This window comes from Octodon degus, unplaced genomic scaffold (assembly GCF_000260255.1).
Source record: "Octodon degus isolate 3935 unplaced genomic scaffold, OctDeg1.0 scaffold00015, whole genome shotgun sequence".
Taxonomy (NCBI): domain Eukaryota; kingdom Metazoa; phylum Chordata; class Mammalia; order Rodentia; family Octodontidae; genus Octodon; species Octodon degus.
In genome coordinates this window covers 20,392,026-20,419,781 of record NW_004524591.1, presented here as the reverse complement: position 1 = coordinate 20,419,781, position 27,756 = coordinate 20,392,026, and the positions used below count along the sequence as shown (strand labels likewise).

Genomic DNA, 27,756 nt, shown 5'->3' with positions numbered 1-27,756 from the left:
ATAACACATCTTCCCATCTCAACACAGTGTAAGAGCAAGGCACATTTTTGTTTGTGAAAATAGGAATGATTAATTTCGCTAAGCAAAATTGTTGGCTCTATCTGGTCACCCACCCTAATGATGTAAAGACCTGTAAGTAGATATAATTGAATTATGAGCCCCCCCAGTGCATCTCAGATAACAGTCTTGTGTGGCTCCCTCCAGCTCTAAGTAGAGAAACCCCAACATCACTGGTGAGAGTAGGAGAGAGCTTTCCACTGCTTTTGCTTAGCTGATGTGTGTCTCTTCAGGGACTGAGAAGAGGGCGCTGGAGCCTGATGGTTCTTCTGCCAGGAAGACACATGCAGCCGAAGATGAATTTGGGGGAAGCAGCTGCTTGCTACCTGAGCTATGGAAAAGCAGGGCCATCGTGAGATGGAAGGTGACCCATCCGAGTCTCACTCCTGTATTAGATTGTTGAAGGTCAACCGGGAACTTCTAGTCACGCACATCCGCAACATTCAGTGTTTAGTGGACAATTTGCTGAAGAATGACTATTTCTCAGCAGAGGACGCGGAGATCGTGTATGCCTGCCCCACCCAACCTGACAAGGTACTGAGGCAGGACTCAGAGCCAGAAGCAGCCTCTCCCTGCTGGCCTGAAGGAAGGGTTTGGGGAAGATTTCATACTGAGGGCTTGACAAGTACGTATGTGTGAGTGCCTGGGGGTGCATGCGTGCATGCCTGGGGATGAGTGCGTACTTGGGGGTGAGTGCATGTGTGCCTGGGGGTGAGTGCGTGCCTGGGAGTGAGTGCAGGTGTGTCTAGGGGTGTGTGCTTGCCTGGGGGTGCATGCATGGGTGCACGCATGCAGTTGAAGCAAATTATTCCCACACAGCTCTCGTTGCTGCATTGTTCCCAAAGAAGCAATGATCACAGAACACTCGCAGTCACGTCCATTCACACCGAGGGCTGCTCACATTGCTTCAAGACTGAGGATGGGGCTGCGTTGGAGTTCACAATAACTTCATCCCAAGAGCATCCCCACTGAAGAGCTGTCTGTGCTCCCCTGGGAAGTCTGGCAGCTCTAGGTTTCACCTCAGCTTGGCGGGTCTGCTGGAAAAAAAAAAAAAAAGGATCCCGCGAGTCCTTGGGGAGTGGAGTGACAAACTTGTGTGCAGTGTGACGCTGCCAGGGCTCACAGGGACCAGAGCTGCTTGGTCTCCTCTCAATTTTTGGTGCAGTTTTAATAACAAGGCTGTTCTTAACATAGACTGTATGTGGGGGTCTGTTCCGTCTTGCCGGGGTCCTGGAAGCCCCATCTCATTCTGCCTGAGGGATGCCTTGCTGCCCTCCATTCTCAGTCCTGGCTGAAAAAGAGAATTCCGTGGGTGGACACAGGTCTCATTGTGCACTGACCTTTTTGTCTGGGGGCTCATGGAAGCCTGCTGGTTTTGTAGAGCTCTGTGGTTTTGTTTCTTACTAAGAAGGTCACGTTGGCAGATTCTAGGCCTCCAACATCTGCATTCTCACTCTGGCAGGGCAAATGGTCAAGCTGGCTACACTAAGAGCTTGGAGCCCTGGGCTGCGTCCACCCCTTCTAACAGCTCATGTCCTTATGTTTGTGCCACAAACAGGTCCGAAAAATCCTGGATCTGGTTCAGAGCAAGGGTGAGGAGGTGTCTGAATTCTTCCTCTACGTGCTGCAGCAGCTTGCAGATGCTTACGTGGACCTCAGGCCATGGCTGTTGGAAATCGGCTTTTCTTCTTCACAGCTCATTCAGTGCAAAACTATTGTCAACACTGACCCAGGTACAAGCCAGCCCCAGCAGGACTGTGGGCACTGGTGCAAGCAAGGCTCTGGGGTTTGGAACTGCTTTGATCCGTGGGCCACCATGACCAGCTCCTGGTCCTACCTCGTGAAGCAGGCCTATGTGCTATTTGGATTCTAGAAAAGAAGACCTGGCTCCCGTTGCCTAAGTGCAGCCAGGCTGACTCACCTGCCTGGCCACATGTAGCTCATCTGCTTGCTACTGTGCAGTGCCGGGGATGGAACCCCAAGCTTTGTGTGAGGCAGTAGCTTGGAGACTTGAGCCCCAGCCCCAGCCCCCTTGCCTAGCTTAGGCAGGCCTCCAGGTAATGTGGGAACAGACACTATTCTGACCTCTTCTGTACCTCTTACTTTTGCATCAGAGGAGGGGAACAGTATCAGAAAGGAAAGGCCGAGGACCACATACACATAGGTCCCAGGGCCCTCCCCCTGTGATCCCTTCAGGCACACCCAGAGTGTGCTTTACTGACCCCTTGGATGGAACCCAAGCTAACCAAGGTGACACAGTTCTTTTTTAAAAAAATGTATTTAGTACAGGGTCTATAGGGCCTCACTCCTAAGTGCGGGTATTACAGGCACGCACCACCATGCCCAGTCTCAGTCACAGTCTCAGTGCGCCCCAGGGGGCAGGGCCTGCACGGCATGCCAGGGATTGAACTCTGGTACCTGCATTTAATTTTTCCCCCCCAAATTTTTGTTTCCTTCTCCCACCAAGAAAAGGAAAATATTCTCCATGGTGAGTGGGTCTTTCAAAGGACTTCTCCCCTGGTCCCTTTATCTGGCTGTTCACTAGCCTTTCAGTGTAATTTATATACAAAAGACAACCTATCTGTAGTAAAATCCACTTACACAAAATGTCCAAAAAGAGCAAATTTTGAAGAAAGCAAGCAGTCTAATAGTTGCCCAAAGTCTGAAGCTGAGGCTGGGATGGGTGGTGGATAGATATCTGAAGGCTTTGGGAGGCTGATGGAGATGTCCTAGGAGTGGACTGCAATAGGCACACAACTCGGTGAAGTTGCTAAGGCTCGCTCCTGTTCTGCAACCAGAGTGAACTCTGCAGTATGTAATTTATGTTTCAGTAAAGCTGCAAATAAAGTACAATGCACTTTACAAATTTTAAAGATCACCAAATTCAACTAAGTTGATGAGGAAGGGTTTTAGATAGTTTGGAAAAGGTGTCCAGGTGTCCAGTTATTCACTAACTGATATAATTTTAAAGTTCAAAAGCATTTTAAAGAAATGCTTGCAAATGTCTTTTGCGAGGAGAATCACCTGCCTCCTGGTGCAAATTTTATTTTTGTCACTCAGGTGTACTGGGGCCCACGACCCTCGGGAGCATGGTAAAGCATTTTTGCCCTCGGTGGCCACTTAGGGGTCACCCTATAGCTTGCACCCCACATGGACAAGCTGAGGTGTCATGGTGCTTTTGTTGAGGTGTGGCTCATAAGGAAACCAGAGTAACACCTGCAACAGTTTTACCACCTGTCTAGACTATGGTTCCCATTGTTTCAAGAGCAGTCAGTGTTATAGACAAAACAAAGGTTAAAGTCCTTTGTTTCTTCATACGACTTTCCACAGTACTGGGTGGTGCTCTCTGGCCTGGACCATGGGGATGGGCAGGGGCCGCCGGGCCATCCAGCCTGGCCCTCCAGTGTGGTGGGCTCAGTCTTTGGCTAGAGTTCAATGGGAACAAGGCCGACGGGTCTCAGGCGCAGATCCCAGCTGAAGTCCATTGCTCTCTAGTGGCCTAACCTGAAGTCACACAGAGAGGTGCCAGAGCCTCTAGGATTCCAGAGGGACCTTCTGAGGACAGAAAGGGTCTGTGTTTGTGGAGTGACTGCCGTTGGCCCTGGAGAGCGCTGCGGGTTTAGTTTGCTAGGACCCTTGCGTTTGGTCATCAGACCTCCTTGTTTAACGCGTCCCAACCTTTCTCTCTCTGTCTCCACCTCCACTCCGGGTCACTGTGCCGCAGTGAGCAGGTACACCCAGAAGCTGCGACACCAGCTGGGCTGCGATTCCAAGTTCATGCTGTGCTACGCTCAGAAGGAGGAGCTGCTGCTGGAAGAGACGTACACAGACACCATCATGGAGCTGGTGAGCTTCAGCAACGAGATCCTGGGCAGCTTGAGCAGCCTGGCCTGCCTGCTGGACCCCGGCTCGGACGTCCTCAACGAGCACGGCGAGACAGTGTTCGTGTTCGGCGACGCGGGCGTGGGCAAGTCCATGCTGCTGCAGCGGCTGCAGAGCCTCTGGGCCTCGGGCCGGCTGGGCGCTGACATCAAGTTCTTCTTCCATTTCCGCTGCCGCATTTTCAGCTGCTTCAAGGAGAGTGACACGCTGAGTCTGCAGGACCTGCTCTTCAAGCACTTCTGCTACCCAGAGCAGGACCCCGACGAGGTGTTCGCCTTCCTGCTGCGCTTTCCCCAAACAGCGCTCTTCACTTTCGACGGCCTGGACGAGTTGCACTCGGACTTCGACCTGAGCCGCGTGCCGGACACCTGCAGCCCCTGGGAGCCTGCGCACCCGCTGGTGCTGTTGGCCAACCTGCTGGGCGGGAGGCTGCTCCAGGGCGCGCGAAAGCTGCTCACTGCGCGCACCGGTGTCGAGTTGCCGCGCCAGCTCCTACGCAAGAAGGTGCTGTTGCGGGGCTTCTCAGCCGGCCACCTGCGCGCCTACGCCCGCAGGATGTTTCCCGAGCGCGCGGTGCAGGCCCAGCTTCTGCAGCAGCTGGAGGCCAACCCCAACCTCTGCAGCTTGTGCGCTGTGCCGCTCTTCTGCTGGATCATCTTCCGCTGCTTCCAGCACTTCCATGTCGCCTTCGAGGGCTCCCCGCAGCAGCCCGACTGCGCCGTGACACTGACGGACGTCTTCCTACTGGTCACGGAGGTCCACCTGAACAGGGTGCAGCCCAGCAGTCTCGTGCAGCGCAACACGCGCAGCACAGCCGAGACGTTCTGCGCGGGCCTGCGCACGCTGCGTTCCCTGGGCCGGGTGGCCCGCGGCGGCATGGAGCGCAGCCTCTTCGTGTTCTGCCACGACGACGTGGTGGCCTCCGGGTTGCAGGAGGCAGACCTGGCGCTCGGCTTCCTGCGGAGCGTGCCCACGCCGGGCCCCTACGGCGGACAGCAGTCCTACGAGTTTTTCCATGTCACCCTGCAGGCCTTCTTCACTGCCCTCTTCCTCGTGCTGGACGACACGGTGGGCACGCGCGAGCTGCTCCACTTCTTCCGCGAGTGGGCGCCACCCGGGGAGGCCGCGCCAGCGTCCTGCCTGCCTTCCCTGCTCCCTTTCCAGCGCTGGCGAAGCGGCCGCCCCGCAGGCTCCGACCTGTTCAAGAACAAGGACCACTTTCAGTTCACCAACCTCTTCCTGTGCGGGCTGCTGTCCAAGGCCCGGCAGGAGTTGCTGTGGCGCCTGGTGCCCGCCGCCACCCTGCGGAGGAAGCGCCGAGCGCTGTGGATGCACCTGCGCGCCAGCGTGCGCGGCTACCTGAGGAGCCTGCCGCGGCTGCAGAGCGGGGGCTTCAACCAGGTGCAGGCCATGCCCACCTTCCTGTGGATGCTGCGCTGCATCTACGAGACACAGAGCCAGAAGGTGGCGCGCCTGGCTGCCCGCGGCATGTGCGCTGACTACCTCAAGCTGACTTTCTGCAACGCCTGCTCCGCGGACTGCAGCGCGCTCTCCTTCGTCCTGCACCACCTCCACAAGCGCCTGGCCCTCGACCTGGACAACAACAATCTCAACGACTATGGCGTGCGCGAGCTGCAGCCCTGCCTCAGCCGTCTCACCGTCCTCAGGTGAGGCCCACGCATGGTAGGCTGCCCTGGCTTGACCTTACCTTAGGACGCAAGGACCACTGGTCCAGGGAAGTCCGGACTTTCTCTGCCTTGGGGTGGCAAAGCGAGTCCAGTGGGCCTGGCTCAGCCCCAGTAGGTACCCGTGAACAAACTGCTGAACATCTCCATGCCCCAGCCTCCTGTTGGAAAAAGCAGATGCTCCTGATCCTAGCAGGCGCAAGTCAGTGCTTGAGAGTGGGTGAAGCTATTACAAATGCTACCCAGTTTAATGCTCCTAACCCTGTGTGTTGGTTTTGCTGTGTCCGTTTTAACAAACGAGGAAAGAAAGGGGCCCAGAGAAGCTGATAACTTGAGGCTCAGAGGTAGCCCATGAAAAGTTTTGAGCTCTTGGGAGCTTTTTTCCCCCCGCCAAGAGAGAAATCCTTAAGTTATTGGCATTCAGTAGTTACTTTCTGTAATCCAACCAATATCCCTGCACTCCAAAGGCATCAGTCAAAGTTCTGTTTCTTGTTTATTTCCCTGATTGATGGCTTGCAGGAAAGGGAGGCCAATCTGCCCTCTTCTCTCACACTTCCTGTATGAAACAAACCTTGTCACTGTCTCCAAACCTACACTTTTCCACAGCTTGGCACATGCATCTCTGAAGAGCAGTGGGCATTTGGAACCCTCAGAGCCTGGCATCCTGTACCGAGGGGGAGGGGATGGGCACATGGATGTCAGGGCCCAAAGCTGTCTGGCCTGCAAATTTAAGGCATGGGTCTGTCAGCCAGCTGCTGCCCCTTCTGCAGTCTTTGATCACCTCTCTCCCAGTGCTACTGGCCATACAAAAGGGGAAACTGCAGCAATGTGCTGGTCCTGCCCCGCTGTCCCTGGGGGAAGTAGCTCACAGGAAAGCAGGAGGATCTGTGGACACATAGGGGAGTGCTCTGAGATTCCTGAGGGCATCAGTTAGGATGAACTATAGCTGGGGGTTAGAGAAAGTACAAAATCTTAGTGGCTTGAGTTACAGCTTATTTCTGTTTTATGTGCAGTCTAGAGATAAGGGTGTTCAGGGTTTGCTTTGATGCTCTGACAATCAGAAGTCCAGGTTCTCTTCTGCCTTGCCATTCTGCCATCCTCAGTACTGGATTCTGCCTCTTGACCCAAGCTGGGCTGCCCAAGCTCCAGACATCTAGCCACCATGTCACCAGAAAGAAGAAAGGGCAAAAGGAAAAGGCACACCCTATTCTTTTAAAACTTCTCAGCTATTACTAATAACACTGCTTCTTAGATTTCATTGACCAGATACTAACTGTGCCAAGCTAAAAAAATGTGTAGGGGTTACTGCTAAGAAAGCATACATATTGAAAGTGACAATATACTCTGTCATACTAGAATAGTCAGGCAATGTATGTATACAATAAACCCTAGCACCAAGCCAGGTACTATGGGAAGAGGTCTGGAATGTCTGATAATTCTGATACAGTCTAAAGAAAGTTAGACTTTTGCCTGTTTAGCCTTTTACTAGTCATAGAAGTTAGCTCACAGCTTGTATTTGAAGACAAAGTTCTATGAGAATACAGCCATGTGTTCATCATTGGCTACTTCACACTATAGAGCTGAATAGTTGTGTCAGAGACTAGCAGGCTGCAGAGTCTAAGCTATGTCTTAGCTGGCTCTGCAGAAAAGCTCACTTCCCCTGAGCCATCATCTCCCTCTCTCACCCTTGGGCTTTGTCCTATAGCCTCACCTCATGATGGGGTGGGGGACTAAGAGGAGCAGGTCAGTTTTTACAGGTTGCATGAAGAGGGTTATGAATGGATGCTGGGCATGGCAGCATGTATCTGCAGACCCAGCTTAGACAGGAGGATCATGAGTTTGAGGCCAGCTGGGGCAACTTTGTGAGCCCTTGTCTCAGAAAGAAAGAGGAAAGAAGGAAGGAAGGGAAGGGAAGGGAAAGGAAGGGAAGAGAAAGGAAAGAAAGGAAAGGGAAAAGGAAGGAGGGGCTGGTGAGATGGCTCAGTGGTCTAAAGCACCTACTTAGAACAAGCTTAGCAAAGCACAGAGACCACGGTTCGATCCCCAGCACCACATGTCCTGCCCCCTGGTGGGCTGAGCTGGCCACACACACACACACACACACACACACACACACAAATAAATAAATAAATAAAATTAAAAAAGAAAGGAAAGAAGGAAAGGGAGGGAAGGGGGGCAGGCTGGGGATGTCTCTTGGTGGTGGAGCACTTGCCTAGCATGCAGGCCAAGCCCTGAATTCTCTGCCCAGCACCACAAAACGAAACAAAAAAGTACCTTGCATCTTGGCCTCTTGGCCATGGCTGTCCTGCTAGTGTAGAGAAGCCCCAGTACATGACTGACCGGCCGGCTCAGTCTCAGTGCCCCATACTGCCCCTTGCTCTCACCTGCACAAGGTGGCATTGGCTTTGCTGAGGAAGTGTGGGCAGTGGCCTTGCCAACTTCTGCCCTCATGCCGGGAAGGATGCTTTGTGTGTGAGGGGGGCCAGTCCTTAGGGGGACTGTTCTGTGGTTTTGAGGATCCCTAACCTCACTGGCTCCTTGTGAAATGACAGACTATTCTTTCTCCAGTTATGATGACCACTAATGACAGCTCCTCACATTTGCTACACACCCTGCTACGTGCTAAGGGCCACAGACATGCAGGCTGCCTGCAAATGCAGGCTCTCACAGGCACCTGGCCCTCGTGGCCGTGGCCTGGTGCTGTACAGGGCTGTGCTACAGCTTTGCTGAGCAAGATGGCTGTGGCCCCTGGAAGGCCAGGGCCAGTAGGAGCCTTTTGGTGGATACCTGCAGCCACCCCCACAGGAGCAGTCATAACTGGGAACCTCCAGGTTCTGGGCCTCAAACCTCAAGCTGAGAGCATCCCTTGGAAAGCACGCTGCCCTGACTTGTCGTTTCCTTGGCTGTTCTGTTGCAGACTCAGCGTCAACCAGATCACTGACAGTGGGGTAAAGGTGCTGTGTGAAGAACTGACCAAGTACAAAATTTTGACATATTTGGGGTACGTCCTGCTTGGGAACCCTGGGCCAATGACAGTGAGAATATAGAGCAGCACAGACTATAGATCCCATCTGTGTGGCTCTACGGGCTGTGCAGGAAGAGAACCTGCAGTCGGGTTCTGTTCTTGGCTTGGCCCCGTCACTTGTAAAGTTGGGACCTTCACCTAGGGAAATATCTTTGCAAATAGTTACTGGGGGATGAATTAAGAAAATATATGGGGATGGGTTCTATAACATTAAAATACTGTTTATAGTGGACCTTCCTACTGTGGCCCAGATTCTCTCTCCTAAAACTCTTGGGCTAAGCCACAAGTTGGGATTTGGTGTATGTGCTGTGTAGCAGTGGCATAGCCAGGGACAGCCCAGGATATGCCCCAGACTCAGGCAATGTGTGAACACTCAAAGTAAGTAGGGTAGGTCAAAACCACGAGAGGTCCACTTAAGGTGCTAAGAGACTTGTGAAGAATTTTGGGTTTTCAGAGCTTCCTGGTTTGGAGTCTGGGGTAAGGGATCGTGGGCTCCAAGAGCCCTGTTGGCCCTGGGAGCTGAAGCGGTGGCTCAGTGTCTTTGTGTCTCCATGTGAAGTGTGGGTGCGGAACTAGTGCTGTGTGACAGGAAGCCCTGGCGGCCACAGTTGAGTCGTGTCCTTCACATGTGCTCTGCCTTCCTACCGACTGGATCAGAGCAGTATCATGACTGAAGGAAGGTGCAGAGAGGGTTTGACATTCAGAGGGAAACTTCTTCCCTCAAGAGTCCGAGAACCATCCATGTTGATAAGTCCCCCTCGCGTGGTACTTACGTGAGGGCTGTGCACTGTCACCTGCTGCTGTAGGTATCCTAGTTAGGGGCTGTGAGTGTCACCCCTTCCTGCAGACAGACTGAGGCAAGGGAGAAAGTGGGGGCTGGTTTGAAGCCAGGCCAAATGGCAGAACCCCAAGCTCTGGTCCCCCTGTGTTCTGCTTTCAGCCTAGACTTTGGAAACCCAGAGACAGCACTTCCAGAAACTGGAGGGGGGGATCCCATGACGTTAGTCTCCTGGTTGTGCTTTCTCACCAGTTTGTACAGCAACCAGATCACCGATGTCGGAGCCAAGTATGTCGCCCAGATCCTAGAGGAATGCAAAGGCCTCACACACCTTAAGTAAGTGGGGTGGGTGCTCCTTTCTCCTTTCTCCAGGTCCTCTCTTCCATTATTAAAGGAATCCAGGTCACCACGCAAAGCTTTCCTCCTATCCCTTCTGCTGCCCTAGGCCAGGCCGGTCAAATACAGGAGCCCTGTGTGTGGAAGGTAATCTTGCTGTGTAGAGAAATTCAGCAGGATGAGGATGAGGTGTGGATTTTGGAGGGGTCCCTGCTGGTGTGTGTGTGTGTGTGTGTGTGTGTGTGTGTGTGTGTGTGTGTGTGAGATATTTCTGTAACTGCTGACTAGGAAGAAAGGGAATTAACATCACTCTTTGGGGAATACTGGAGAAGAACATCTTTCCCAAGGGAGAGTCCACATGATTGCAAGCAAGAGTTTGGCCCTTGGCCCTGTCATCTGTACACTGTGCCGAGAGGGACTGAGCTCCTGGTCATGCCTTGCAGTGTGAACACACACCTTGGCCGCTGGCAACCCAAGTTGGCCCTCCCCTGTCTGCTGATGTTCTCAGGTCACTTAAAGGACACAGGATGGTTGGCTCAGGTCACTAACTCTCTGCAGAGACTGTGGCCATCTCCTGCCGAGCAGCCCTGCTTGACTGTCCTCAGGGTGTAGGTCTCTCCAGAGAAAGGTCCAGAGCCTAGCTCTTGTGTGTCCCAGAAAGAAAGTCATGGTGGCAAGGAGGGGAAGGAGGGGGCTCTGTGTCGGGGAAGGGGTGGCCCAGGGAGGAGGTGGGCCGTGGTGGAGTCCCTTACAGCTGCAAGCTGACCATGCGTTACTCTCTGCAGACTGGGAAAAAACAAAATAACGAGTGAAGGTGGCAAGCGTCTTGCCCTGGCCGTGAAGAGCAGCACTTGGATCTGTGACATTGGGTGAGTGGCGGGGAGCGGCATGCCAGAGTGTGCAGCCTGCTTGTGTGTGTGGGTGCCAGCTGGCTTGTGTACATCAGAGGGGCCTCTTGTTCTGGCCCAGAGGGGCAAGCAGCAGTGGAGCTGCAGGCAGTGGTGCAGGAAGTCCCAGGAGTGGCGACAGCTCTGGCTGCTTAGGCTTCTAATTAGGTCATGCAGAATTAGTGTTATCGCCACCAGCAAAGGGGTGGAGCCATTCTAGCTGTGTGGTGGCTGCCACAGGCTGTGTCACTAGAGATTTTTCTCCCCCTCCACCTCTGGTACTGGGCATCCTTTAGTACTACTAAGTTACATCTGTAGCCTTTTAATTTTTTTTTTTTTTTAAGACAAGTCCTTGCTAAGTTACTTAGTTCTGCAGACTGGGCTTGTATTTGTGACACCTTCTCCCATCTCAGCCCCCTGTGAGCTACGATTACAGGCATGTGCCACTGTACCTGGCTTCTATTTTATAAAATTGAGGTAAAATACACATAAGATTTATCATCCTCTTCATTTTTACTTGTATAGCTCAGTGTTAGTAACTACATTTGTAGCATTATACAACCACCATGGCCATCCATGGGCAAACCTCTTTGTCTTGCAAAAACAGAAACTGTACTATTTCATCCCAACCTCAGCTCCCTTGCTCCTCAGCCCCTGGTAACCACTATCTATCGTCCGTCTGTGTGAATCTGACCCTTCTGGGGACCTCCTGTAAGAGAAGCCATGCCGTCTTTGTCTTTCTGTGGTGGCTTATTTAGTTCAGTCTAATATCCTCAAGGTTCCTTCCTCTTATAAGTTTTCAGAGTTCCTCCATTTTAAGGCCAAATAATGCTTTATTGTATGTACATACTAGATTTTTTTTCCATACCAGGGATTGGACCCCAGGGTATCCTACTACTGAGCAATATCCCCAACTGTATTTTTTTTTCTTTTCTTTTTTTTTTCACATTTTCTTTACAATTTTATTTCTTTAGTATTGTAGGTATGTTATGCTGACCCAAATTAATCATCCTCCTCCTCACTACACAAACTAAAAGAAACATAGGTCTCAGATTTTAGCCTCTAGTCCATGAACTAATCCTGCAACCAACTGTAGTGCCTGATCTTATAAAGAACGAAGCTTCTCTGCCTTCATTTCATGACAGCCATAGTACCTGTCTTCTCTTGCATCTGAAATGCAAACTTCAGGGACTTCAGACAAGTACTATAGTTGCAGGATGTTTCACACCATCTCATACCCTGGACCATGAGATTTTGAATTGATTTTTAAGCCTGGAATTTGTTGGTTTGCTCTTTCTTTCTTTCTTTCTTTCTTTCTTTCTTTCTTTCTTTCTTTCTTCCTTCCTTCCTTCCTTCCTTCCTTCCTTCCTTCCCTCCTTCTTTCCTTCCTTCCTTTCTTCTTTCTTTCTCAGAGATAGGCTGGACAATGAGTTGTCCAGGGTGGCCTTGAACTTGGGACCCTCCTATATCAGCCTCCTGAGTAGCTATGACTACAGACCTGAGCACACAGCTGCACAGAAGATACCTAGCTTAGCCCCTCAGCCCTCAGCGGACCCCTGGGTTGCTTCCATGTTTCAGCCGCTGTGGATATTGGTCCTGTGAACACAGGCTGCAATATCTCCTCAAGATCCCACTTTCATACCTCTTAGCTCTAAACTCAGAGGTGGAATTGCTGAATCATGTGGAAATTCTACTTTTAATTTCCGGTGGAAATTCCACAGTGCGTTCCCCAGTAGCTGCACTGCTGTATTCTCTCTCCAGCAGCGCACGTGGGCTGCAAGTCCTCCACACCCTCGCCAGCGCTTAGAGCTTTGTGTTTTGTTATTACGAGCTGGCCTAACGGGTGAGAGGGTGAAAAAGCTTCTGATTGCTTTGTGTATTCACTGTGACTTTTTATCAGAGTATAAAAAGAACACAGATAGTTTTATTTAGAAACTATGACAAATGTGAGTTATCTTCCTGGAATATTAACTGCTGATGTTTGAGGTCATTTTTAAACTCTCCCAGTCCCTTCTCCTCACCCCATTTTCTTATATAGTAGAGGTCACAGTACAGGTACAAAATTTTCCCCTTCATTTTTCACTTACTCTCATGTCCTGAGTAGTTTGCCACTTTATTTAGAATTCCATGCTATTCATTAGGACAGTTCCCATGCGTTGTTAGCCAAATGCTGATCCCTGACCCTGGCTCTACAGGCCGCACCCAGAAGGGTGCAGGCAGGTGGCCCACTGGCTGGGTGTGTGCTGCTCAGGAAGCCCCAGTTCTGCTGTGAGGGGGCCAGGCCGATGGCTTTGTCCCTGGATGCACTATGCCCTTGTCCAGTCAGCAGTTGGCACTTTTTGCCAGCCAGGCCCTGCTCTAGGCTGTCAGCATGCGCAAACAGCTTTATGAGGGGGTGTTCCTACTCCCTTCATCTCCCAGCTGAGGAGCCCGAGGTCTCTAAGTTGTCATCTCATTTACCTAAAGTCACACAGCTGGAGGGGGCAGGGCCAGGGCAGGAGCTGCTAGCCTGCCCCTCCCCAGTCATCTGCTGTGGGTGGGAGAAGTCAGCTTCATCAGCCAGCCCTCTGCCAGTGCTGCGGCCTCCGCAGCATGTGGCTTGGCCGTGTCTCCAGCGTGCACAGCGTGTTACTGCTGTGGTTTCTGCCCACACTTCCTGATCTCTGCTTCCTGGAAGAGCTCTGTGTCTGTAGGACCAGCACCACTGGCCCAGAGGCAAACAGAGCCCGGAGCCCAGCCCCCCAACACTCCTTCCCTGCAGCCAGTTCAGACCTTGTATCCTGCAGGTGACAAGTGGGCCATGCCCTTCCAGGACAACCACAGCTGATGTTCTTGGGCTGACAGCCCTCCAGAAGCTTAGGTGAGGCTTCAGTCCAATTGTGCAACTTCTGATCGACTTCTGTTCCTAAGCCCACCACTTCTGTTTGTTCTTTTGTGTTTCCCTTAAAGCTCAAGATTTAGAGCAGTTCACTTAGGGCCAGGAGGAGGAAGTGGTCTCCCAAGACTGAGCAAAGCACCTGCCTGTTGATATAAATCAAGCCTTGGCCACTGGCATAAAGTAAGGGGTGAGTGGGGCTGTTTGTGGAGCGGGGCACTAACGTTCAGTGTCTTGACTGCCTTCAGGATGTGGGGCAATCAGATCGGAGATGAAGGAGCAAAAGCCTTCGCAGAAGCGTTGAAGAATCACCCCAGTCTGAAATTCCTGAGGTAATGGCCACCTCTGAGGCTGTAGACCCCAAAGGCAACCCATCACCCAGCCATTCTGGGTTACCAAGGTGCACCGATGAGGAAGAGGGGACTGATTTATCTCACAGGGAAGAGAGTCCTTGTGGGAGTCTTTTTCTAAAAGATGTTTCTTGGTGCGTTAGAAGTATAAAACAGTCTTCTTCAGTGGTCAGCAGCATGAGTTTTGTCCTTGTCCACCCACGTGAACACTACCCAGATCAACATGCAGGGCATTTACAGCCCCTCAGTGATCCCCTCAGGTCCTTGAAGGTTGGAAGAATTCCTCAGTCTACACAAAACAGAAAGGCCCCTTAGCTAGAAGATTCCTGCCATTCCTTTCTTCAGACTGGTGCTGGGGTTGAGGGGACCTTCCTCCCTATAAACAGAGGTGCCCCCTCACAGCTCTTCTTAGGCCTCAGGCCTATCCTAGGAGCTTTGGTGCCTCAGGCTCTGCTGCTGCCCCTGCCCTTCCTTCCCCAAATGAGTCACAGTGAAGACAATGGCCTGAAGAACTTCTCCAGATCTTGTTGAAGGAGCCTTTTGAGGCTGTCAGACAAGGCAGGGCTCTCGGGTCTCTTTAGCACAATGTCTTGTGTTCACTTTCCATCTGGCCTCTGCTTGAGGAGTGTTACGCCCATCCCCTCACCTGGGCAGTGCTGATGAGGCTGACAGCTTCCACTTCCTGTCTCAAGGTGGCTTGGTGTGTGCCACTCCCAGATGGAGCTTCCTAGTGTTTGGGGTTGAAGCTGAGGGCCAACATGGGTGTGTCTGCAATAACCCAAGTGTTTTCCTTTCTAGTCTCGCATTCAACGGCATCTCTACGGAAGGAGGGAAGAGCCTTGCCCAGGCCCTGTGGCACAACACATCTCTGATGACATTCTGGTAAAGCCTACATCATCCCCAAGGGTCTTGGTAATTATGCAGGGCTCTGCACAGCGTGGAATCCTGATTGTAAAGGTGCCTCTCCATTGAAAAGGAGGATATAGTTTCCTCCTAGAGAAGAAAACAGCCATTTTCATAAGCACAAATAGATATAGAAGGGAGTGTGGGCCCCCTAAACATGGGCTTGAGTTCTTGTCCTCCTATGGCACCCTGCAGTCGGGGCCCACTGGTCACTCTGCTGAGGTGTCCCCCCTCAGGCCACTGCCCAGTTGCCTGAGATAGTCCAGCTTCCTGGAACCTGGCTTCGGTGCGCTCTCCCTTCCTCTTCATGAGCTGCCTTCTTGGCATCTATATCACATCAGCGTTTGGTACTCAGTGCCCCAGCCTGCCACAGAAAGCCATAGTCCTTATCCCTCTCTGCACCCCAGGGTGCTTAATAAGTGGACGCTGTCTTCTGATGCTGTTTTTGTTGTTCTGTGTTGTTTGCACTCTCTCTCTCTCTCTCTCTCTCTCTCTCTCTCTCTCTCATCTCTCCTCCTCCCATCTCTCTCTCCTTTGAATTGAACTCAGGACCTCACACTTGACAGGCATGCAGCCATATCTCTGGCCCAATTTTCATTATTTTTATTTTATTTATTTGCCTGTGTCATAAATTCCACTGTATCATTCACCTACAGCCCAGTGCTCATGAGATTTTGCTAGCATAATTACTTAAAATGATGAAAATGCCATCTTGGGAGAGCTCTGGTACTAGATTAGTTGGCCAGTAAATGTACTTTTAATTGTTTGCCTCAAAAAGTCTTCATGATTTTGAAAAGTAACATATGCTCTGTTTTTGAAAAATGTATGACTGGAGACACTAACCTAGAAATCTGAAAAATAGAAAGTGAAACCACATTTCTTGCATTCTCCTTTTAGCCTTTTTTATGTATTCAAGTGTATATAAAATAGCGCCTAGCACGTAGCTTTAGGAAAAACTAAATATTGTACATATTTTACATGTCCCTTGATGTCAGGTTTCTTGACTTCAGAATTGTGTACATTTTGGCTTGAGGACTTCCTTGTTGGGTCTTCCTACCCTAAAGAGTGTTAGGCATCCTCACTGGCCTCTAGCTGTGAGACACCAGGAGCCCACCCTGCCAGTCTTGTGACGAACACAGACGTCTGCAGACATAGCCGTGGAGAGCGAGACCCACTGCAGTGGAGACCCACTGCTCTGCGCGGGTGGTGTCGTCAGTGCCGAGGGTTGGAATGTGGCTGCATGCCATGGAACATGCACCTTTTCTGCAGACTAAGTCACACAGCCACGTGGTACAGCTCTCCCAGTACTACTTACATTTTCCCAGGGGAAGACTCTGACCCAGAGAGGTTCAACCGCTTGCCTGAGGTCACCTGCTAGTGCTACAAGCCTGAGCGTCTGACTCCAGAGCCCTGGGAGACACCATACGCTTCTACTCATCTGTTCTTCCACCTCCTCCTGAGGCCACCAGTGTCCCTTTGAACGAGGCTCACTATTTTATCGGTTTCTACTGCTAAGTGTTTCTAGTTGTTCAAATTTTCCTTATGACCAGTAATGCCACGCTGTATGCTGCAAGGTGTAATTGTTCTTGCATCGTGTAGGAGAAATTTCTCCTAAAGCGAAACAGATTGACAGTTGGAGTAAATACAACCAAATGGCCCTTCCAGGAATGATTTTTTTAAATGATATTCTTGCTATTTCCAGTGTTACTATTATTCTTTCACCCACTGGCATATGACATTCAACCCTGGCTATACCCGGGAGCTTGGGTGCTTTGTCCGGACCACTGTTGGAGCTCAGTGCAACTGAGAAGCTTCCTGAGCGCTCAGTCACTGAATGGGGTGCTTCACAGCTGGCCTCAGAGCACGGAGCTGCACCTGTTCTCTGGGTGGGGGTGGGGCTTCCAGGCCTCTGTGCTGACTCAGCTAGCCGTCCTCACTGGTGTTCAAGGGGCCTTGGGGTGGAGGAGGTCTGAGGCACAGGCATGAGGCTTTGCTTTCTGGGCCCCGGCTGCTGTGAAATCCGAAGGCTTGGAAGGTCAGGAAGTAGGAGCTGAGCCACAAGCAGGAGGGTTGGGACAGAGGTGTTCGGGAAAGGTCTATTCTAAAACTGAGGCCCCAGGTGTGGCTGTGGACCCTGGGTGGCCCGGGCCTTTGCCGGTTCTCCACACATGAAGAACCAAGAGCTTCACAGACCCGGGCGGGGACCCTGCCTCTCAGCCCGCCCACGCACCCCTGCTCGGCATGCTAAGGCGACACTTCCTCTCTTCCAGGCTGACTCAAAACGAACTCAACGATGAGGTGGCAGAGAGCTTCGCAGAAACACTAAGGGTCAACCAGACGCTGAAGCATTTATGGTAACTCAGAGGGCCGCACCAGTCCAGACCGCTTTCCCAAATATTTTTTGAGAGAAAGCCGTCTGCCACAGTTCTCCCTCTTTTAAAGTGTACACACAGCTCAGAGGTCTTCAGTATATTCCCAAGACTGCACAACCACGACCATCATCTGACTCTGGCCTGTTTTTACTACCTCTTCCCTCCAACAAAAAGTAAAAGTTGTGTATGCCTGAGGCAGGCATTCCCCATCCTCTCCTTACCCCAGTCCTGACAACCACTGATCTGACAACAACCAATCTACTTCTCCCTGTGGATTTGCCTGTTCTGGCAGTTCCTAGAGATAGACGGTCACATGACAGCATGTGACCGTCAGTCCCAGTGCTCTTCTATTAGCATGGACATCTGGGGTTCATCTGCATCATAGCTTGTGTCTGCTTATGGCTAAATGATACTCAATCGCTTGCACAGGGATGCGACATTTTGCTTACTCATCACTTGATTGGTTTCTTGGGATTGTTTCTACTTTTCGACTGTCATGAATAATGCTGCTATGAGCATTCGTGCCCATGATTTTGTGTCTTTATGTTTTCATTTCACTTGAGTATACCCTTAAAAACAGAGTTGTTGGACTATGAGATAGCTTGGTGGTCTAAGCACCTTCCTGGCAAGCTGAAGGACCTGGGTTCAATCCCCAGTACCCTATGCAGGGCCGGCCCTGCCCCAAGTGTGCTGAGCCGGCCATCGAAACCAGGTGTGGTGGTGCAGGCCTGTAATCCCAGCATTGGGGAGGCTGAGACCGAAGGATCACTATGAGTTGATCTGCAAAGTGAGACCCTGGACCCAATAAATACATAAAATATTTTTTAAAACCAGAATCGTTGGATCATGTGGTGATTTTATGGTAAATGTGGATGAGCCACTCAAGCTGTTTTCCAGAACGGCTGCACTAGCTTACCTTCTTACAGCAACCTCGTCAGCCTTTGTTGCGGTTTTATCTTTTTCAGCATAACCACACCAGCAGGTGTGAAGCGGTACCTTGTTGTGGTTTCGCTGCGTGTCTCCCAGCTAGCTGTGTGGAGCATCTTGTCAGGCACCTGTTGGCTGCTCCACATCTTCTGTGAAGAGATTTCTCTACCTCTTTTGCCCATTTAAAACTGAGTCCTCTGTCCTTTCATTGTTGAGCTGTAGGGGGTCATCATCCCGGGTGTTCAGTTTTTATTCGCTACAGGATTTACAAGTATTTTCTCTTTTTATGTGAGGTTTTTCTCTTCCTGGCAAGTGGCCTTCAAATCATATGAATTTTGGGGCTTTGAAGAAGTCCAGGTTGCTCCCTTTTTCCTTGCACGTGCTTTAGGAGTTTTAGCTGAGAAAACCACTGCCTGATCCAGGGGCGTGACTTACAGCCGAGTTTTCGGCTAAGTTTCGTGGTTGTGTGCTCACAGTAGGTCTACGGCCCGTCCTGAGTAACGTTTGTGTCCTCTGTGGAGCGGAGTGCAGCTCAGCCCGCTGCATGTCTGCTGAAGATCCTCTTTCCCTGTCGTGTGCCTCGACACACTTGTCAGAAGCCGATGGACCAGAAGCGCTGTCCGGACTCTATTCCAGGCTGTGGGTCTACACTTCTGTCCTTGCATCAGGGCTCTGCTGCCTTACTCACTATAGCTTTGAAATCAGAAAGTGAAAGTCCTCCGGTTCTATCCACCCCACAGATGGTTCAGCCATCCTCCGGCCCTTGCATTTCCAAATGAGCTTCGAATCACCATGTTGATGTCAGCCAAACTGTGTTTCCTTCTTTGTGGCTGCAGCTTCCCCTTTGCCTCGCTGCCAACCTCGTCTTCCTGCCAGCAGGGAGCCCAAGCAGGCTGGGCACCACGGCTGCTCCCTCGGTGGTCAGCTGGCTGGCTTTAGCGAAGGCAGCCCCCGTGGACAGCTGTGCCTGCCATGCCAGGGGTGTTAGTGCTGTCTGTCCCAGCCTCTCGCCATGTCTTGGTTGAAGGCAGCCTGTCTCACCCTCCAGAAGACCAAGAGTGGCAGCCACCATGGAGGTGGTGACTGGGAAAGAGCAGTCATCTGGATTTTCTTTTTTTTTTTGTGGTACCTGGGATTGATCTCAGGTCCTTGCACTTGCCAGGCAGGCACTTATTCTACTGAGCTATCTCCCCGACCCCTAGAGCAGTCATTTGGATGCAGAATCGCTATACAGCTCCAGGTTCCACTTTGGTTCATCCTGCTTAGGTCACACTTGTAGAAATGCTCCTCAGGAGGTCATAACCTCTGCCACCTAGCCAAGGACTGTGGCTGGGAGCACAGTGGTCCTGGTGCCTGGCAGTCATGTTGAGACGCACTCTGCACCGAGACTGCACCTCATGACCACCCCAGCATCGGGATGGCACTCTTGTAATTGTTCTCATGTTGCAGATGAGACAGTGGAGGCACAGATGAGCTCATCTCTTCAGGGTTCTGTAGCTGAGAAGTGAGGGGACAAGGCCACGAGTGTAGCTTCCGAGTCCTCCAATCCTGGCTGCGGGGTGGGGTGGGGGCGCTTTGTGCTGACTCTCCGTAGCCTCATCCATAGGAGAGCACAGCCTGCGTCTTCCTGGCAGGGCTCCCTCTCTGCTCAGTGCCCAGACTCCCAGGGGCCAGGCCCAGCAGCAGCAGCCTGTTGTGCACACACCCAGGAGTGAGAAGTAAGTCTGGGACAAAGCATAGACACCTCTTTGTCTCTTTCTGCATTTATTTCCTGGCTGGGTTAGAGGCCTGGCTGCCAGCCAGCATTTCAGGAAGCCTCCAGCCTTGCCAGCTGTGCCAGGAACTTGGCTTCATCTGGACAGGACTACTCAGCAGCATGGGGCACATTTCAAGAGGCCCTGTGATTGAAGCTTCCCACTGGAGTCATGGGTGTCTATCTGTCTATCTATCTATCTATCTATCTATCTATCTATCTATCTACCATCTATGTATCTATCATCTATCAATGATCTATCTGTGTACCATTTATCATCTACTATCATCATCTATTATCACTTGTCTGTCATCTATCTATCTTTCTATTATCTGTCTATCTGTCTATATATCTGTCTATCTGTCTATCTGTCTCCCCCCTCCCACTCTTCCTGTGGATGTTGAGAAGGACATGCTAATATTTTAGGAGCTCATCCCCAAGAAGGGACTAGTTGGTAGTTACTTAAGTTAAAAAACTCCCTTGCCTTTGCCTCTTACCTAGGCGGTGTCATGTGGCCTGTCCCCTTGGCCGAGTTTCTTGGCATTTGTTGTTCAGGTCCGTGGTCTCCATACTTTTTTGTCTGGGCAGTGAGGTCACACACACATTGTTCATATGTTACACTGTCCAGAGAAGAGTCTACAGATACATTAGGCTCATGCTAAGAGATTCACACGTCTTAAACTTGGCTGTACTGACCAGCGTGCACCTAGCTTGCTGAAGCCATGAAGACCCAGTGCCCCACCCCTCTCTGATCCCATCTGACTGTACCACTCCCTCAAAGGGAGAAGACTCTGCACTCCCCCCAGTGTTCTGCACTGGACACAGCTTTGCTCTTCTTTCAGGCTTATCCAGAACCAGATCACAGCCAAGGGGACTGCCCAGCTGGCAAAGGCACTACAGGACAACACTGGCATAATGGAGATTTGGTAAGGCCACTGGCAACTGGTCACAGTGACAAGGACATTGGTGCTGACACAGCGCAGCTCACTGTGTGCCAGCACTGGGTAGGGCCTAGGGGTATTTACTCCTCCAGTTTCCACTGTAGTGTGGTGGGCTTGTCTCCACTTGAGCAGTGCAGAAACTGCAGCCCCATGGGTCTAACATGCCCAGGATCACACGCAGAGAAATAGACTCAGCCCGGCTGGCCCAGGGGTTGTTCTCCCCTGCCTTGCGCTTGTCCCGCCCCAGTTCAGGGTGCTGTCCCCAAGAAGCCCCTGGGGCCCTGAGCCTGAGAACGGTCCTGCTGGCCAGGGAGCTGTACTTCCCTTTTCCTAGGCATTCTGGGATCCAGGAGACTGCAAGGCTGCGTTGGAGCCAATATATGTTCTTCCTCTCTTCTGCTTTGAGAACTTACTAGTGCTAATGGGAGAAAACCATTCTTCATTTTATGACTCCACGGAACCCTCTCCCCTCCTCCCTTGTCTCCCAGAAGACCCCTTCCCCATGCACACTCATGTACACAGCACCCCCTTGGGGACTGCATGGCCTGACTAGGGGGTCCTGAGGGGCTATAGAAGGTGCGTTGTTTTCCAGGAGCCTCAGGTCACTACCCCTGTGCACCTGCTCTGTGCCAGGCACTGTGAGTGGGGTCATTCATGTGACACAAGTGCCTCTCACCACTGAGGAGCACAGCCTTCCCAAGCCAAGCAGCGAGGCCATGTACACAGACTCCTAAGCGCTCTGAAATGTGTTCTCAGCCTCTGAACTGAGCCAGCCCCTCATGGTGTGAAGCTCGGGCCCACTTGGAGCAGCTCGCAGGGAGGAGAGCAGGGTCTCCAGAAGGCAGAGACCGCAGAGTTCGTTTGCCCACTATGGCTCTTCCGAGCTCCATGCGCAGCCTCACCTCAGCTCGGGGGCAGTTACCATTCTCTGCCCAGAATTCCAGGTGGGCTGCAGCCTGTGTTATTTTAAAATGAAACTAACAAGGACAGAACACCAGGCTGCAGCCTGCTCCAGAGGGAGAACCATTACGCTGTGCTGCACAGGAGGGAAAGGTCTCCCTCATGGGTCTGACTTCAGGTACGCAAGCAGGGTGTAGCAGAAGCCTGTTCTCAGTGTAAAATCTGATTCTTATGTGGGGACACAGTCAAAACATTTTTGAAAAATGCTGCCTAGAAATGCAACAGGACAACACTATGGTATTGGTCCTGTGAAGCCCAGGGACTCCTCAGCCTGGAAGGCGTTGGGGGGCGCTGGAGTGCACGTGTATCTGCCTGCATCTCCAGCTACCCTAACCATGACCCTGCCCTTGTGCTGTACCATTGCCTGCCAATTTGAGGGGTTGAGGATGGTAGTTGGAGTCTGGGGTGGTGAAGGAAGCCAGCCAGACTTCAGAAGAGCTCAAGGACCGCAGCTGGCCTCCACTGCACTCACATGAGGAAGGACAGTTGTGTAAGTCTGAAGCTGCTTTAATTTTGTCAGGCTGGAAAGGATACGTGTTCTTCCTCCTGAGAGCCACTGTCCCTGAGCTATGACCTACTTGAGCAGGAACAGGCAGACTTAGCTTTGGGGAGTGCTTTCCTCAGTCTGCAGTGAGCATTTGTGTCAGATGGCAAGGGGCCTCCCCCACTGACTCGTAGGGGGCAGGACAGGAGGCTCAGGTGCTGGCCTTTAGGCATCTTCTTTTCAGCTCCTACCTTGCTCTCAGGACAAAGATGTTGCTGTGTGTGACCTCATGAGTCTGGACTCTGGGGGGGTTCTGGTCCTGTCCCTGGGCTGCAGCTGGCAGCCATTGCTGACATGGACAGGGCACCTTCTTGAACTCATTTTCTACAGGCACTGATTTCTATCTCATTCTTCTCCAAAGGGAACTTCCTCTAAAGTCCCTTGATAAGTTCTGTCTTCAAAGACAGAGCCTTCCTTCTTTCCATGTGGTGGTCTCCTGTAGACTGTGAGCTCCTTAAGGGTTGGTCCTACATCATGGTCTCAGGTGTGTCACCAGGGGCCAGCACTGTGTCTCTATTCCTTCCCTGAGCAGCACAATGCTTGAGTGTCAGGTGCTGTGCTGTCAGCGAGGATCTAGTGGCGAACAATACGGGGCCGCCCTCTTGGGTTCACTGTCTCTGAGGGAGATGCATTCTTCCTCAGGGGGAAAAATCATTCAAGTAATTAGTTACTGTGAGGAGTGGGCTCCATGAAGGGGCAGATCAGGACAGAATCTGGTGGAGAAGTTTTCGGGGCAGGCCTCCTCGGGAAACAGCCGTTAAGCTAAGCCACACAGGGTGGACAGGAGTGGGTCAGCTGAGGTGAAAGCACTGCAGGTAGGAGGACAGTGTGAGCAGTGCTCTGGGGGATGGGGTTGGCTGGTGTTCATACAGGGCTGCAGGAAGCTGATGTGTCATTGGTGCAGGCTGTGGAGGAGGAGGCTGCGGCAGAGGCAGAGAAGTTAGGCTATGAGAGATCTGTGGGTCATATTTTGTGCTTCGTTCTCTGTCCTGAAAACAAAGTTAAGTCATTGAAGGGTTTGAAACAGAAGAGGGATAAGGTCAGGTACATCAGATAAAGCAAGCAACCTTGGTTCCTCTTGGGAGCTGGAAGGCCGGCACACAAATCAAGGGTGCAGTCAGTGGAGCATTGCCATAGTCCCCAGAAGAGCTGAATGCTCAGATGAGGTTGCAGGCTGAGGCTCGAGAGAGGTTCCAGAGAGGCGTGGAACCTCTAGGTTGGTCTCTAGGTTGGTCTAGAGGTTTTCTAGGGTGGTCAGGAATTTTGTGATAGGATAGGTAGAATTTTGTGAGAGAAGGACTCTGAGGATGAGAAGAAGGCATCAAGATGGACCCTAGGGAGGCTCCTGTGACACTATGAAGAGTGGGACCTTTCAGTGAGCCCAAGAGAGGTGCAGACTCTTCAGGGTTCCTGGAGGTCTCCTAGGGAAGCTAGCAAGTAGGAAATGGGCTCCCCTGAGCTGGGGGTGGCACTGTGACTTGATGAAGAGGCCTGGGGGAAAGGGCCTGGTCCAAGACTTGCAAAAAAATCCTGTATTGAGAAGTCACACAGAAGGGTATGCTGGAAAAGAAATGGGGTTAGGGCACCCAGAGAAACATGAAAAATGTTAATGCTAAGCCAAGGGATGGTGGTGCTTACAGAAGGACAGAGAGGTCAGGAAGGTCCAATAGAAAGACAAGACCTAAAAGCACATGACAGGCTGATGGAGGCTGCCAGTGACCTCAGAGCAGATTGGTAGAGTGCTGGCAGCTGGAGGGGATTCGTGTTACTAATAAAGAGCTATTTGAATAGTGCATGTTCCCAGGAAGTACAAGCTTGTGTTAGGGGCACGTTTGGAAGGAGCAGGTAACAGTCCCTAACATTTTATCTGTATAAAGTTTGTTTTGTTTCTTTCTCAAAAGTCTCAATGGAAACTTGATAAAACCAGAGGAGGCCAAAGCCTTTGAAGAGGAGAAGCGGCTCATCTGTTTCTGAGCAGACTTTCCCATGTGGGGTCTTCGCCCTGGTAGCTTCTCAGCACCGGATGCCGTTCTGCACAGCTGGCATGTGCCATGCCCTGCTGCAAGAGGGCCGTGGAGGTCCCACTGCTCCACCAAGCAAACCAACCTCCTTGAAGAGGCCCAGCTGGCAGGTGCCCTGCCAGGCAGTTGTGAGGATTCTGCAGAAGCTGAGTGTGTCTTGTGAGCCATTGTAGTTACTGCCACACAGTGACACACTTTCTCTCCTGTGAAGAGACTTACTCGCTTATCCACAGCTGTTTTATCTGAATCCATGGGAATAAGACAGAGGAGAACAAAAGACGCTAACCTCAGCTTGCACAGGTGCTGTCCTGAGAACCCTCTGGAGCATGGGTCTCTGATGTCTTCTTGGAAGAGCTGAGGATGTGTTGCCAAATTTCTTGGAAAGAAGATACTCCATGAGCATGAGGTGTTGTGGCTGAACCCAGGCCTGCCTCTTCTTCTCCTGGGTTGCTACTGATCCCACTTCACAGCTGTAGACACTGAGGTGTAAGCAGTGGAGACTGGGCTCAGCCACGTTCCTTGGGGTTGCAGGAGCCCATCAGAGGCCTTGGTGTTGGTCCTGGAGTCTTCCCGCATGCTTAAGCAGATCAGAGCATGCCCTTTTAGCTGGTCTAAGAGTGTGGATGGTGCCTTCATGCTGTGGTGTTACTACTCTGGCTGTCTGCTGTGTCAGCTGACCTCCATGGAAGACTGCATCCCGGGGTGACACCCCTGTTCCAGGAAGAAGTCATGCATTTGCTTCAAATGGGACCTGGCATCCAAATGGAAGCCCTTCTCTCCTTGGCTCTTGAAGGGGGAAGTCTCTACCTGCCCCTGAGCCATTGGAGGGAAATTGCATATGGCCAGGATGCAGTGAACTGGCTCCCAACTCCACCAGAAAAGCATGGTATTCAGACACCCACCACCAAGACCGGCACGTGGCAGATGCTGAGCGGGGCTGGGGTGGTGATATTCTAAATAACTCGCTCTTTACTATCTCATTTGTTAATAAAATAATGAAAATGCTATGCAATGGCCCAGGTCTGTTTTTGTTTTTGTGTGTATTTTTTTAAAGGATGTGGCTAGGTAAGCACACTATGAGTAGGAACCCCATCTTGCCCTGGAGGTTCTGGGTAACATGTCATATGGAGAGCCCTGCTGGGGAGGGTCAGGGCATCAACAGGCTGAGCCTTCACAAAGCCTCTCCACCTGCTAAGAGAAGGTGGAGCCAGCACCTGAGCTGCTCTGTTTGGCCTCTGAATTGGCTTCTTAAGCATCAAAGTGGTTGGGGTCAGTGCATGGGTGGTCACTCACTTTCACAGCCTCATGGTAGGTCCCAGAGGCTGAGCCCTCTGCCTTCTTCAGCTGTTCCTGCTGGGTAGACAGCTAGGTGGGCTATGGCAAAAGGCACTGGGCTGGACCAACACCAGCATGCAACAGAGGAAGGTCCTCCAGCAGTATCTTTGGGTTCCTAGGGTTTAAACCTGGTTTTTAAGCCTGTTAGAGTACAATCCAAGACATTATGGGTAAAATCCTGTAGGGTCTGACCTCATTCTCCTTTAAGGCCCTGTTATTGTTTGTGCGTATTTGTCCCTCAAAGCCTCATGTAGCCACTGAGGAACAGTTTGACAGTTTATGATTCATTTATGATCCAAGGCTGGGATTATGGGTCTGAGTACTGCTGGGATTATGGGTGTGAGTGCTACACCCTGCCTGTGGCAGATAACCTGAATGTAACATAAGAGAGACAGAGAGACTGACTTGCTCTCTGGCCATTGTTGCTGCTACTTCTACATTTTTCTCTCTTGTTCCTTGTTGCCACCATGAAAGGTTGCCCTCTGCCATGTGCCATTTTCTTTGGAGCCAGCTGAGTAAGGACTGAAACCTCCAGGAACTGTGAGCTAAAGAAACCTTTCCTTCCTTCATTTTGAGTGTCAGGTATTTGTTCCAGCAATGAGAAAAGAGTAACTGAGACAGAATTTGGTACCAGAGAAGTGGGGTTGTTGCTATGGGTAAACTTGACCATGTGGATTACGAGCTTTTCGGAACGGCTTATGGGAAGAGATAGGAAAGGTTCAGAGATGTTGCCTATAAGTGAAGCACTGGAACAGCTTTGGCTGTTTTGTATGGGAGATTCTGATCAGAGATCAGAAGACCAGACCCTTTGCAAAGCTTGATAGAAATCCTGCCTGTAAAAAACAGACTGGGGTGGTTTCTGATGGGATAAAGGACTGCATTGGTTGTTGGACTCCAGATGATTGGTGGTTTTGCTTGGCCGAAATTTTGTCTGAATTTTGTTCATGTCCAGAGACTTTGCCTGAGACTAAGTATGGCAGACTGATTAATCTTTCAAAAGAAATTTCAAAACAGCCAAATAGTGAGGCAGTGGTATGGCTGTTGTTGGGGGCTTTTAGCCAGATTTATGTTGAGAATCAAGAGCAAAGAGCTCAGCAGGATGATTTAAAAGGTGAGTTTGACCTGAAAGGAAGCTCCAATAAAGCTGTGGAATGCAAAGATAGAGCTAAGAGGATCTCCATTGCTGGTAAGGAACTAGAGAATGAAAAAGATGGCCTGAGGGCATCGCAGGAGGTAGCAGGTCTTCAACCTTTGCAGCTTCAGAACTGCAAGGGTGAAGAACTTCACCTTGGGGAAAAAGCCACAGAGCACCATGTTCCAGAATGGCAGCAGTGGCCACACCAGGTTCCAGAATGCAGCCAGCATAGAGAATTTGTTCCTCAGAATTAGGGTCAGAGTGCTCAGCAATCTAGGTCCTCAAACCCTACAGCCAAGAGAGAAGAGAGCCTGGCTGCTGCTCCAGCTGGCAGCAGACCTTGGCATCATCCATGTGGCATTGGTTTTAGGCACACGCAGAATGCAGGAGTTCTGAGGTTAAGAAGGCTTCTGCCTTGATTTCAGAAAACCTGAAAGGCCAGGTAGTGTGTCCTTGAGCAGGCAGTGTGTGAAGCAGAGAGTGAAAAGCTTAATGTGCAGGGAAAACTCCAGAAGTTTGGAAAAGCCAGGAACATGAATTATCTGAAAGAAAGTGCAAGGAGAGAGCAAAGCCAACCTAAGAGAGCAGCCATGGGAACTACACCAAGACCACAATGGGGTGGAGCTACAATGAGCTCACTATTTGCCACAGATTGCTTCAGATGTTCCGCATGGAACTACAGGATTTATTGTTTGCCCTGCCGGATTTTGGACTTGTGTTGATCCCAATGCTTTGTATTCCCCTGTTGTTTGCAACTTTTGGGATGGTAATGTTTATCTTGTGCCCTTGAATGTTGGAAGTGTTTAACTTTTATTTATACAGGGGCTCACAGCTAAGAGTTTGCCTTAATCTTGGGGAAGACTTGGGACTCGGATTTTTCAACAATGCTGAAACTGTTGGGACTTTGACAACTCTTAGAGATGGACTAAAATGTCTTTTGCACAATGGAATGAGCATGAGTTTGGGGGAGACCAGGGGTGGAATGCTATG

At 51.2% G+C, this 27,756-nt stretch overlaps 1 protein-coding gene across 7 annotated transcripts in view; it reads left to right on the top strand.

The window, feature by feature from the left end:
• The window catches only part of Nod1 (nucleotide binding oligomerization domain containing 1), a 46,084-nt gene extending 20,781 nt beyond the window's left edge, over window positions 1-25,303 (top strand). For 3 of the 7 annotated variants that reach the window (XM_023709938.1, XM_023709939.1, XM_004626518.2), the window contains 11 exons: window positions 291-591; window positions 1,616-1,790; window positions 3,782-5,606; window positions 8,542-8,625; window positions 9,680-9,763; window positions 10,549-10,632; window positions 13,774-13,857; window positions 14,674-14,757; window positions 17,049-17,132; window positions 20,673-20,756; window positions 24,177-25,303. In XM_023709938.1, the coding sequence (XP_023565706.1) occupies window positions 391-591; window positions 1,616-1,790; window positions 3,782-5,606; window positions 8,542-8,625; window positions 9,680-9,763; window positions 10,549-10,632; window positions 13,774-13,857; window positions 14,674-14,757; window positions 17,049-17,132; window positions 20,673-20,756; window positions 24,177-24,249 (2,862 nt within the window). In that variant the 5' untranslated portion in view covers window positions 291-390 and the 3' untranslated portion in view covers window positions 24,250-25,303. The remainder of the gene's footprint in view (window positions 1-290; window positions 592-1,615; window positions 1,791-3,781; window positions 5,607-8,541; window positions 8,626-9,679; window positions 9,764-10,548; window positions 10,633-13,773; window positions 13,858-14,673; window positions 14,758-17,048; window positions 17,133-20,672; window positions 20,757-24,176) is intronic. The other 4 variants (XM_023709940.1, XM_023709944.1, XM_023709942.1 and 1 more) reach the window with 4 other exon arrangements.
• Window positions 25,304-27,756: the final 2,453 nt, after the last annotated feature.